This window comes from Mastigoproctus giganteus, chromosome 8, assembly GCF_048544385.1.
Source record: "Mastigoproctus giganteus isolate SK-2022 chromosome 8, ASM4854438v1, whole genome shotgun sequence".
NCBI lineage: Eukaryota > Metazoa > Arthropoda > Arachnida > Uropygi > Thelyphonidae > Mastigoproctus > Mastigoproctus giganteus.
The window spans coordinates 25,234,311-25,248,174 of record NC_143582.1 but is presented as its reverse complement, the minus strand read 5'-3'; the positions used below and the strand labels follow the sequence as shown (position 1 = coordinate 25,248,174).

Sequence of the window (13,864 nt, the reverse complement as noted above, 5' to 3'; positions counted from 1 at the left end):
GTACATGGATGTGAAGTTAGTTGGATTGAAGAGCTATGTTGGGATTTTCAAATGTTGGTATAACATTTAAAAGAATCAAGCAAACTACTTTATTCAAACCAGAGAGAGGAACATGAACAGGCTTTCTGCCTAAGTGAGGATACATGTCTCGAGTTATCAGCTTAATTGGACTGTTTAGGATAGCTTTCACCAGACATTTGCAATTCAGTAATTCCTTTTCTTGAGTTCATCGATTTGTATTGTTTCAAAACTTTTGGATCATGAACATGAGTAAGTGCCACTCACTAGTGAGTGGCACTATGTCATCGGTACTACTCATTGGTGATCACTTGTACTTTTCAATATGGTAACTCTGAAAAGTGCTAATGTGACTTTTCTCACTGCTTTCAACATTAAGTGCCAGATTATTTTTTTTATAGGATTTCCACATGCATGCTTTCGCTCAGAAGATGCCCAATGTTGTGTCCTGTAGAGTCACCCTCCAATACTAGCACTGACAGCAAGCTGCTTTCAATTTGACAACTTTTTTTTAGTACAAAAGGCCACCACAATTTTTCAGAGCCATCACTACTTCTCCATTTCCTATGTATGCAATTGCACTAACAGCAGCTGTTGTTTTTGTTCTTCCTCAACTTTTTTTTTTTTTTTTTTTCTATTTCATTATTAGGAAAAGTATTTTTGAACAATGTGCCTGTGAGCAGCACAACTCAGAGAAAGATTATGTTCTATGACAAAAGGTGCAAATAACATTCAGCACATATGACTTCATCAGCATTACTATGAAATGCTACATCTATTTTTGCATTTCTTCTATGCACTGCATGCTCATTTGTTTGCAAATGTTTGATTACGTTGTGTTTCCTGCTGCTTGAAAATTAAAAGATCACAAGCCAAATGTGTTCCCTTTTTTCAGATTTTTTTTTTCGAAAAAGCTTAAGCAGACTAGAAGCTTTGGATATATATCTGGTAGTTAATTAAAATTTGTCTAGTGGACTTCAGAATAGCACCCTTCATAGGAAATACATTACTGTGGAGAGTAGTTTTCTTTATGTAGTGTTACAAATTGTGAGCATCAGGGACACGTGGATTCAAGCATCTTAACATGGAGTACAGCATCAGACAGCAGTAGTGCATTGATAAAATTTAAGAGCTGCTGTTTGGTGACAAAAATCAAGTCAAGGATATCCAGTTCATTCTAATTTCTAAATACTTTAAGAAATGGAAATTTCATAAAGATACAATAGATTTATTTATATATTTTTTTATATGAGCAGCTTAAAACATTATTTTCTTTACAATAATGTTTAAGAGAGTCCTTCTGAAAAAACCAATTGCTGCACTGAGATTGATTAATACTGGATGTACACACTTTTTTCTTCAGTAGACAGTTTAATCTCTTCTGGTTTCAAAAACCGAAGAGGGAGGAAATGAGGCAGTCCTTGTACTTTTCATATATTTGAAGTACTAACGTTCATTAAACAACTTTCATTTTTCTCTGTTTTGTCAAGGAAGTGTCACTATAGGTCACCAGCTATTTGATGAGGGACTACTAAGTGGTGAAACATGCTGTCACTTTTAAATAACTGGCAGATTTCCCTTTCAGGAATGCTGTTTGTTTGACAGTAGTAGTGAAATATCGCAACTACTTGTGGACACGTTTATTCTGTTGTGAAAATTATGTTGTATTTACAAGGCGATTTACACTGAAGAGAGTGAGAAATTCTTTTATTTGTTAATAAAGAAATATGCAATACAAATTTTTAAAATAATCATTCAAAAGGGTTTTTTTTTTACCTTTGGAATTCCTATATGCAAATTATGAATAACTGGTTCTTCTGGTAGCAAAAATGGTGTAAACTGATCTCTCACTGTTGTAGAATCATTGCCATCATGGCCTCCAAGTAGACCTATTATAAAGAAAGTATGCTCCTATTAAACAATACCACATGTCTTTTGATATATGTGAAACTTTTCTTCATTATTTATTTAAATAATATCTTACAACATTGATGCTTCTAATGTGCGGTATCTGGTGGGATAGAGGTTTCCACTGAATGTTATTTCTGCAAAATCTGGAAAGATAATCTTCAGTGGAACCCATTAATCACTTACAATATTAGATTTACTTTTAATAGAGCATACAACAGGAAAGTCCTACACCAAGTGAATAAGGCAGCATTCTGTAACACCTGGTAAGCATAGTAACACCTGCTAACCTGATAACCTAAATCAAAAGAATCCTATCATTATTATTAGGTTATTAAAATTAAGTTTGGTTCATTCTCTAAATAAATTGATGAGTGGGGGAGAATTAGCATCCACATTATAATGGTATATACTAAGGAAAATTTTTGTTTATCTGACCACATACCAAAAATTCCAGATATACAAGAATTATATCTGTGGTTCAGCATTATAATAACACTATAACTTAATTTAGCAAAATAACATCAACCAAATTAACAACTAAAGCCTCAAAATATAGTAACTCAAAAAATGTCTGAAATGTTCCACTATCAATCAATGTTATTCCACTTTTTAACTTAGAAACATTTGAGTTCTGCTTATTTTTTTCTCTCCAAAGGCAAGTTTTAACTTGTTAGAAGTTTCCATAATAGTTTTGACTGGTCTGAAACAGAGCTTTATGCATACAAACTTCTTTAAAATCAGTCATATTCTGAAAAACACGCTGCAATACACAAAACTTAACAGTGTGTCACTTTTCAGTGATGCATTCATCAGCTTAAATAAATAGCACATGATTCAACAGACTGCATTCTACTGAAGGAATTTTTTACTAACTATGGTAATGTTATCTTGCAGTCATGCCTGGTATGTGTTTAAAAAAGAGCTAATACCCAATATTACTAATTTTAATCCTAAGATTTCCTGGACTTCTGTTATTCTGGAATTCATTGCACTCATGACAAAAATCACCAGTTACAGTAATACTATTAATTAGTATTATCTGTAAGCAAATGAAGCTCTTTATTGACATGCAGTTAGCTGTACTGATAAAATCTACTAATTTTATCAGTACATCACTGTACTGATAAAATTTATCTTAGTAATTATCATGATTTATAAATTGTAAATCTTATTCCTTATGGATTGTGAGATTATGACATCATAAATAGTATTTTTTTATAATCAGGGTAAATGACATATTGTAAAGTGCAATTAGTCCTTTATCCTGATTAAGAAGTGATATATTGTAAGGTTCAAGTGATCTGAGAGATTTTTTATCCCTACAGTAATGTCCATGGACCAATTATGTCATGTAAAAATTCACCACATTATTCTAATACTTGCATCCTACAACACTTCATTTCTATTTTGTTTAAGATGACTAGTCACAATATAATATCACTATCCATTGCACACTCAAGGAATGCCAACTTTACCGTCCTAAAGTAGCATGTTTGCTTCATTATTAATTATGAATCTGTTTCCTGGAATTATTTATAAACTTTATCAACAGTTGTTTCAGCACATCCATACACTTATTTCTTGTCTGATAACAGCAATAAGTCTCTCATTACGGTACTTTCAGCCTGTAAATAACTAAGATTTAGTAGCCAGTAAATAACTAAGATTAAAAATGTATGGGCTTTTTGAGGGACAAGTCTCTGCTAAAGGCCTCTGTGGAGTGAACTTATTTGTGAAATTTTGGAAATGTTGAAAAAGTGAAAACTTTGTGCATAAATGCTTTTAAATATTAATTTGTTCTTATTTTGGCTTGGTTTCTTAGTATTTGAAAACTTTATTTCAAAAAAATGTAAAAAATTATAAAAGATTCAGAAACAAAATCAAATTCTTCACAGAAAAGTGGTCATTATTTTTTGATGTAATATGGTTTCTATATTTAATTACATGTTATTTGGTTGAGTTTCATGAACTTCTGGATCTGAAATCTAAAGAATTTTGGCTTTTGTAAGTCCAGAATTCTCTAGGATTCAGAGCATTACCTGAAACATTATTTAAAACAACCTTAAAAGGTGTACATGGATACATATGCCAGAAAAGGTTAACTAATTGCCACGCTACTCTTCAACTAGTATGTTACAAATCAACTTCTTCTTTAACATATACATTTTTCTTTCTTTTCTTTTTTTTTTTTTTTTGGAAAGAAATTACTTTTTTCTCCCCAACTGTTTCTCATTTTGGAAGAACTGCATCTAGCTCAATTTTCCTGTTTTGTTGCTTATAAGAACTGTAAATAAATGTTGCCTTTCTTCTTTAATTTGTTTCTTTCTGATCATGTTGATTAATTTTAGTGAACAATACCAATTAGTCTTATGAAATTTGTGCTAACTGTTGTCCTGCAACAATATCATATTGAATTTAGAAAGTCCTTCCTATTACATGAACTGTACACATCTATTACAGATGTCATAATCAACCTTAGTATTTTAGTATTGCATTTTTTTGTTAGAACTTTATAAGTAACATTTAAAAAAGATTTTAGACATATACCTATACTTCCAGAGACCAAGGCATAAAATATAAAAACTACCCAAAATCTGCAGTAGCTAGCATTAATGAATAACTTGATAATTAGAATACTCACCTAAGAGAAAAGCAGCATCATCCACACATTTTGCTAGAATACCTGGCACATCCATGGAATTTGTAAGTGGTATTAAACCATATCTGGAAACTAACCCATATGTAGGTTTTAATCCAACTACTGCACAACGGGAGGCAGGATTCCTTGTTGATCCTCCGGTATCAGATCCTAAGGCACTGAATATATAAAAATGATGTATATACAAAAGAATTCTTTAAAACAAATTCTACTAACAAATTCATTTCTTGTGCAGCTTTTTACTTAAATTTATTTAAAGAATCCTATTACTGCACATAACAATTAAAATAATTTTTTTAATTATTATAAATACAAAATTTTTTTTAAAATATTTATTTATTATCATTGAGTTTAACACGTTACAAAGGGCAAACATTACCGTAATGGATTATACATTATGAAAGAAATAAAGATTATAAAAATAAATGCAATAAACCTTAAACATTATTTTTAACTACATATTTTTGTTAGTACATGATTAAACATTTTTTTTTTATAGAGGGCAATATGGTGGGGTAGGCGTTCAGAAAGTTAAAAAAAATCACATTATGTAAAAATTGAATGGTCTTTAAATTCAACAAAATTTTTTTAATATTGTTGTTTATCAAGTACTCTGATTAAAAATATAGTAAAATGTGAATTAGGACAGATTTTCAGCTACAACTGTTTTCATTTACAATATTTTTCTATTGTTTCATGATGGGTTATATGCTAGTTTGCATTACATTACTCACCATTTATGACTTTTATTAATGATGGACACTCAATTTATCATAGTTTACACTATAATTTTCCAACAATGATTTTTATAATACCAGTTTTAGGCAATAATTCATATATGAAGGCTACTCCGAAATCAATTTTTGTCTCTCATGTGATGTTGTATATAAAATGTAATGTGTCAGATTAAAATAAAAATGTTATCACAAATATCCTACAAGTTTTAACAGTGCACAGTAGTGGCAGAGCTGTAGCACGTTGTGAAAATGTAGAGGGATCCTATTGTGCATATAAAGCAGCACTCTTTCCATAATGAAGAGAACACTGTGCCCACTCAGCTTCATTGACATGATGATTAAGTGTTAGCCAGTAAAATAATTTAATTACAAATATACTGAATATCTTTGATTACAAATAGATACTGTAGCTTTCGAGACAAATCATGCCTCTTTTTCAACAGAAAAATTGAAACTTAATTATTCTAATGGACACAGTTACGTGTGCAGTGAGGCGTGTGAGGGCACGAGGTAGATCATTCAATCATTAAACTGGTATTCATTGTTGCTGCACGGACGTGTGCAGTTTTTCTCCAGCGCTTGTCTAGACATAAAATAGTTGTCTCTAAGATGGGGTGTAGTCTCATGCCTTTGCAGCGGTTCATGGCTCTCGAATTGCCCAATATATATTGGATGACTCTAACCAGGGGCGGTGACGAAAGTGTCAGGAGTGGTCAATTATTTCATAGTCCCGCTTGGGATTGAGGTCGTGGTTGGTGGACCAGAAGTGTTCCGCGATTGCAGACTGGTTGGTCTCAGCAAGGCAAATTGCTCTGTCGTGTTCTGCAAGGTGGTCTTGAAGACGTCTCGAAGTCTCTCCTATGTAGCAGCGGTCACAGTCTTTGCAGGCTATGCGGTATATTACACTGCTGCGTAGGAGAGGGGTGACAGGGGTCTTTACACTGGAAACTAGAGAATGTAAGCTTCTACCAGGCAACTGCACGCATTTTATGTGGTATTCTCTGAGGATTTTCGTGATCTGGTTCGACTGCCTGGATAGTAGGGAATGTAGGTGGTAGGTATATTGGCCTGAGTTGGTGGTGGTCTCGGGTGGACTGTGAGCTCCTGTGCTTGCAATACGCACTTGTCTAATGTGTGTGTTGGGTAGCCACAATTGATTGTCTAGAGTTTGTTTGTTATTTGGTTTTTAGGAGCATTAGCAACTAAGGCCATATTGCTCCGGGATATGTGGTGGTCATTCCCTGACCTTTCCACATCCTCTGTATTTGGTGGTGACGGGCTCGAACCCCGGTCTAATCAAGAAGCGTGTGCTACACACTGCTGCTCCTTCCCACCTGGCTACGGAGGCACTAAGTCTAGAGTGAGGACAGACTTAATCAATTGTGGCTACCCAACACACGTATTAGACAAGTGCTTGTTCCAAGCACAGGAGCTCACAGTCCACACAAGACCACCACCAACTCAGGCCAATATACCTACCGCCTACATTCCCTACTATCCAGGCATGTCGGGCCAGATCTCGAAAATCCTCGGAGAATACCGCATAAAATGCGTGCAGTTGCCTGGTAGAAGCTTACGTTCTCTAGTTTCCAGTGTAAAGACCCCTGTCACCCCTCTCCTACGCAGCAGTGTAATATACCGCATAGCCTGCAAAAACTGTGACAGCTGCTACATAGGAGAGACTTCGAGACGTCTTCAAGACCGCCTTGCAGAACACGACAGAGCGATTTGCCTTGCCGAGACCGACGAGTCCGAAATTGCGGAACACTTCTGGTCCACCCACAACGACCTCAATCCCAAGCGGGACTATGAAATAATTGACCACTTTCGCCACCACCTCTGGTTAGAGTCACTCAATATATTGGGCAATTCAAGAGCCATGAACCGCTGCAAAGGCATGAGACTACACCCATCTTAGAGACAACCGTTTTATGTCTAGACAAGCGCTGGAGAAAAACTGCACACGTCCGTGCAGCAACAATGAACACCAGTTTAATGATTGAATGACTTACCTCGTGCCCTCGCACGCCTCACTGCATGCATAACTGTATCTTTTAGAATAATTAAGTTTCAATTTTTCTGTTGAAAAAGAGGCATGATTTGTCTCAAAAGTTACAGTATCTATTTGTAATCAAAGATATTCAGTATCTATTTATAATAAAATTATTTTACTGGCTAACACTTAATCATCATTTACCACGGATCCCAGTACAACAGGCCCATTTGTTCTCATTCATCGACATTTGAAGAATGTGTATGGGGACATAACAGTTGACGTGAGCACAATTAGGCAGTGAGTTAGGCATATCAGTAATGATGGTAGTGGTTTCAAGGTCATACCAAGGTCAAGCCATTCTTGCATTGCAACAATAGTGGAAAATGAGAAGAGAGTGAATAAATTGATTTGTGAAGACTGATGCTTTAATGCATTGCAACAATTCTGGATACATAATGCCCACACTGTTCCTTCTGATCTGGCGTTACCTTGACATGAGGCAATAAGCAACAAGTTTCTTGAGAGCACTGCCACCAGAGATAAAACGTTGGTACACCACTATGAACTGTAGTCACTGCAGTAGTCTGTGGAGTGGGGATGCAGGGATTCACTGATGGAGAAATTCAAGGATCAGCACCTGCTGGAAAATTAATGTGTTTCATTTCTGGGACAAGAAAAGAGTTATCTTTGTGGATTTCCTAGAATAGGGCCACACAATCAATTCTTCTTGCTATTTGGACACACTGAGTTGAAGCCACAAATTGCAAGAGTGAAGCCAGAGAATAAAGGAAAATTTTTTCTTCAGCATGAAGATGCCGAACTCCATACCAGCATCCTGACAAGGGAGAATATTGTAAAATTTAAGCGGACCACATCCATCATACGTGAGTTTGGAGGGGAGGTAAAGGCCCCAGTTCCCAGTTTGGTGGTTGAGAAAATGTATAAAAAGCGGTTTGAATATGTGTAAAAATAAATATAAGTACTTAGAGACTTGAAGTACATAACGTACAGTTTAAATTGGCATCTCTGTGGTGGCATCAGATAAAAAAATTAGGAAGCATTAGTTTTGGAATGACCTTCATATTAAGATAACTTAGTAAACAAACTTAATGGGAGTTGAAGATACTGCAATGAAATGAAGGCCACAATAAAATTGAAAGCTAAAATAAAAAAAATAATTAAAAGAGCAGGTCTATGGCTTAAATAACGTTTCTTGGACTTTAAGAATGTGCATGCTGGAGGTAAGCTCTGTAAATATATGCAGTATTTTCTGAAGCTATCATTATATTCATTTTATTTCATCAGAACTAAAAGCATAAAAAATTAACAAGTCAAATTAGTTTTTGTATAAAGTTTAGTGGTTTCCAATAACTTGTTTTAAATTTCTGATGTTATTACAGGTACATCTGCAAATACATAAAGCACCTATTGTCTTCACTGTGTTTGCCTGTTCACACATAACAACTGTGCTCCCAATTAGAGATTTTCATCAAATTTTATATCTGGTTTAATAATTTGGCAAGCCATCCCAAATTTCATTAATCTTTTGGAGTAAAGATTTGTGTGTGCGTGTGTGTGTGCACACACACACACACACATCAAATTTTCAGAGTGTTGTTCTGGTACTTAGGAGAGGCTTTAGCCTAATTTCAATTCCACAACCAGCCAGTTTCTTTCTCCCTCACCTACAGAAGTTGACATATATAAATGAAAGTATGTTTTGGATAAACAAGCATTATTTGAGAAGGAAAAGACAAATCAAAACCAAAACTAAATTTTCTGTTATTTTTTATTATTTTTTTTTATGTAAAGCCCAAACATGAGAGGTAAAAAGTGCAGCCATTATCAACCCACTGCAGGATGGAAGCCTCCTCAACAATTCATGGTGAGAGAAACAGACCATAATCTGCCATGCTGGTCCAATGTGGGTTGGCAGATCGACCGTATTCAGCAGTCAGGGGCTTGAACCCCGGTCTACTCAAAGAGCGTGTGCTACTGCATTCCTGCTCCTGACCACTCGGCTACGGAGGTACTAGAACCTATAGTACTTAGTACTGTGCTTGGGTTCGAGGTTGAGAAGACGAAAGAAGATATTTGTTGACATTGGACTTGAATTTCTGTAGAGTGTAATTTTCAGGAAATACGTATGAAGGAAGGTTGTTCCACAAAACAGCAGTTAAATGAATAAACGAGGAAGATGAAAAGTTGGTTCTGTGAGTTTGAAGTTAGACAGTAAATGGATATTGGCTGGTGGCGGCACGTGTTCAGACTGTTTTGAAAGGGAGAGCGGGAATTATAGAAGTCAATTCAGAAGAACAGTTCCCATGGAAGTATCTCTAGAAGAGGCATGCAGCAGAAAGAGTACGTCTATGAGCGAGCTAGTGGAGAGACTCTGTTAGAGATGAATCATCAATTAACCTAACTGCCCTCCTCTGAATGGAATCAAGAAGCCTGAGAGAGGTTTTGGGGGCACCAGATGTGGGAACAATATTCCATGCCAGGGCGGATTTGCGATTTATACAGAGTGAGCAGCTGTTTGGAAGAAAAGTAACGGTGAGAGCAAAAGAGAAAACCAAGTTTTTTGAGATGCAAAGGAAGCAATATTTGTAATGTGCTTGTGCCAAGAGAGATTAGAAGTCAGGGTAATCCCCAAAAGAGATATATCATTTTGCCTAGAAATCGGAGTGTCACTAAAGATAAGCATAGGAGCAGAAGAATCCTTTTTGCGAGATATAAGACAAGACTGAGTTTTAGAAGGGTTGAAATCAACTAAGTTGTCTTTGCCCCACTGGAGAATTACCTGAAGATCGGCATTTAAGGAATTGGTAGCAGATTTTCGAGAAATCGAAGCTGATTGAGCAGGACAAGGTTTCTCAAAATGGAAAGTGGAATGCAATGTGCTATCATCGGCAAAACTATGGATAGGATTTCCAGTCAATGGAAGAAGGTCATTAATATACAAGAGGAAAAGAGTGGGGGAAAGAACTGCACCTTGGGGGACACCAGCATTAGTGGAGACGTTAGAAGACAGAGAGCCATCTACCATCACCCTCAGTGAGCGATCAGAGAGAAAACTAGATAACCAATTACTAAAAACAGTTGGCAAACCATAAGATGGAAGCTTGTTAAGAAGACCTTTATGCCAAACACGATCGAGAGCCTTTGAGATGTGAAGAGCAACTACTTGTGTTTCACCAAACCTGTCCATTGAATTAGTCCATAAATGGGTAACATAAGCCAGAATATCACCAGTGGATCAACACTGACGGAATCCATACTGGTGATCGTTGATCAGACGGAAGGTTTCTAGGTAGTTTAAGAGTTGGCGGTTAATTGATTTCTCCATTACTTTAGAAAGAGTAGAAGTAATTGCAATGGGATGATAACTGGATGGGAAGGATTTGTCACCCTTTTTAGGAACTGGGTGGATATGAGCAACTTTCCAAGCAGAAGGAAAAACACTTTTGGAATAAGAAAGTGAAAAAAAGGCGGCAAAGAACAGGAGTAAGTTCAGAAGCACAGGTTTTGAGAACAAGTGGAGAAATACCATTAGGACCTGGAGCTTTCTTAGCATCAAGATTCGTCAAAAATCCTTCTGACATCCTTTTCACGGAAGACCACAGGAGGCATTGAATGGAGCGTGTTGGGAATGGTGGGAGGTGTTTTACCAAGATCATTAATACATGAGTTGGAAAAAAAATGGGATGCTAGCAGGTCAGCTTTATCCTTGGCTGAAGTGACAACAGAACCATCTGGTTTGGACAGAGGTGGGAGCAGAGATGGGCAAAAGTTGCGGCAAATAGCTTTGGCAAGAGACCAGAATGCTCAACTACCATTAGGGCAAGAAGCAAGTTTTCTACTCTTAGCCTGTTCAAACTCTAGTTTGGACTGATTAATAACTGCTTTACAATTGTTGTGAGCTTTGGTGTAGGCAGAAAATGAAACTGGAGAATTAGAAACAAGCCAATTACGATATGCAACATTCTTCTCTTGAACAGCCTTAGCACATTTATTGGAAAACCAAGGTTTAGATAAAGGACGAGATTTTAAAGTGGAGTATGGGATAAAGGATTCCATTCCTGCATGAATAATTTCACTGACACGATCTGAGCAAACGTTGACATCGGAAGTTTTGAAACAGTAATCCGACCAAGGAAAAGAAGAAAAGAAGTCTCGCAGATCATCCCATTTTGCATTCTTGTAATGCCAAACAGCACAAGGTTAGGAATAGCCATGAAATAAAGGTTCCATTGGAGACGAGACAATCACCAAGTTGTGATCTGAGGTGCCTAAAGGAACTCTCACTTCAATCGTGTACTTAGAAGGGTTGTTTGTGAGAAAAAGGTCAAGAATATTGGCTGTATGATTAGGATTGTCCGGTATTCTTGTAGGTAAATGAACAATCTGTGCTAGGTCATTAGTAATTGCAAAAGCCTCAGAATCTCGACCAGCTGGGTCGGTGTGACTAGAAAATGGAAGACAGCTGGAGTTGTGAACGTTAAAATCACCAAGGAAAATTACCTCACTGTTAGGAAAGTTGGACTGGAGAAAATCAAGTTGCAAAGAGAAGAAGTCAAAGAGCTCCAAGTGATTAGTGGAAATGAGAGAATGGTAGAGACCACAGATGAATTTGACACAATGAGGTAGAGAGATTTTAAGCCAGAGAAGATCAAAGAGAGGAGATTCCAAATTGCCAAGTCTCTGACAGGGAATATCGGAACAGAAATATGCACAAGTACCACCTTTGAGGCGAAAGGAATCATACAGCGAATAGTTTGGGCAACCGAGATGAACAGTAGTTGAATCAACTGATAACTGAGATTCTGTCAGAAAAAGTACATGGGGTTTGGCAGATTGCAAGTGGAAATGGAAATCGTTCAGATTTGAATTGAGACCATATATATTTGTGAAATGAATTAGGAAGTGTACATTTGTCTCCTTTACAGGTTTCAGTCAACTGAAACTTTTTGTGAACAGGTTTCAGTTCAAATCTGGGGAGAAGGGCTATCCTCTCTCTCCAGAATTTACAAGGTGTGATCAAAAAGTGCAGGAGCTGAACTAATAATTGAGAAATGATAAAGTTTACTACCTATTGGAGTAGCCTCACTGACATTGTATACAATTCCAATGATTCCAGAACTTCTGGAAACATTTCCAATAGGTTACTTTTGGAATTGTCAATGGTGCCTGTATTGTGTCCTGAAAGCGGAATTACATAGAACTAAATCTGGTGAATATGTGAGATGAGAGACCACAGTGATGGAGTACTTCACAAGAAAGCTTTGAACAAAAAGTGGCCAATGTGCAGGGGCTTTGTCAATGATGCAAGCACACAATTCCTTAGCCACTTTTGCCATGGTTTTCTCCAAACAGCATCATCACTGTTCAGATCATCTGGACAATCAGGATAAATTCATAAGTTAAGATCAAATTTGAAGGTCATACTTCTTATATTTGTTGACTTCCAGAAACAACGCCCGTAAAAAGAAAATGGCCTGTAATTCCAGTAAAAAGGCAAAAAAAAAAGATTTTTCTAGGATTTTTGATGGGTTGGTTTGTCTCCCCCATGTGTACACAGAAATGCTATGCCAACAGTCCATTTGCCATTACATGGATGGGAGCAGAGGATGAAATTCTCAATTTTCATCCTCTGCTCCCCTCCATGTAAGCTGAATGAAAGGAGAAAACACGTGTTTTCTCCTTTCATTCAGTTTACCTTGGAGGTAGAGGTAAAGGGTACTCACTATTTTCTCAACATGTTGTAGAGATGGCCCTAAAGTGAAGACGAAACTCTACAGGAAGCCCATGTGTCAAGGCCAATACACACATTACAATATCACACAAGCCAGCACTCATAAAAATAATGTAATTAGGGCCTTATTGGATAAGGTTTGGTCCCACTGCAGCACCTCCAATGATAAACTGGAGGGAGTTAAATGTGTGACAGCAGATCTCTGAAAGTGTAGCTACCCTCAGAAGATTTTGGACAAGTATATTTGAGAGAGGGGAACAAAGACTTACTAGCCTGGCTTAACAGAATGGACCTTGAGGATAATACAGATCTGTCAGATATGCTATGTGCAGCACTTAATGATTGTTATTTGTTATTTGGTTTTTTTTTAAGGAGCATTAGCAACTGAGGCCATATTGCTCTGAGGATATGCAGTGGTCATTCCCTGACCTTTCTGCATCCTCCATATTTGGTGGTCACGGGCTCGAACCCTGGTCTAATCAAGAAGTGTGTGCTACGCACTGCTGCTCCTGCCCACCTGGCTACGGAGGTGCCCGCACTTAATGATGATGCAAGTTTGATTTGATTTGATTTGGTGTTTATTGGCGCAAAAACAACTAAGGCTATACTGCGCCAGGAAATGATTAAAATAACACTAAAAATTAATTCTGGTAACCTTTAAAAAGGTTACCTCGTCAAATTATTTATATATATGTATAAAAGCAGTATAAGTTTAAAAATAAATGATCCAATTTATATATGTGTGTATATATTAATAGCTTGTAAAAACTTAAAAACTGCTGACACGTGGT

At 36.7% G+C, this 13,864-nt stretch overlaps 1 protein-coding gene across 2 annotated transcripts in view; it reads right to left on the bottom strand.

Annotated features, from left to right (window-relative positions):
- The window catches only part of GatA (glutamyl-tRNA(Gln) amidotransferase subunit A, mitochondrial), an 85,534-nt gene that overhangs the window by 23,618 nt on the left and 48,052 nt on the right, over positions 1 to 13,864 (bottom strand). For both annotated transcript variants that reach the window (XR_016547294.1, XM_090379745.1), the window contains exons 5-6: positions 4,571 to 4,746; positions 1,795 to 1,907 (exon numbers count right to left, since the gene is read on the bottom strand). Coding sequence is in view for 1 of the 2 variants with exons in the window: in XM_090379745.1 (XP_090235871.1) it covers positions 1,795 to 1,907; positions 4,571 to 4,746 (289 nt within the window). In the remaining variant the exon portion in view is untranslated. The remainder of the gene's footprint in view (positions 1 to 1,794; positions 1,908 to 4,570; positions 4,747 to 13,864) is intronic.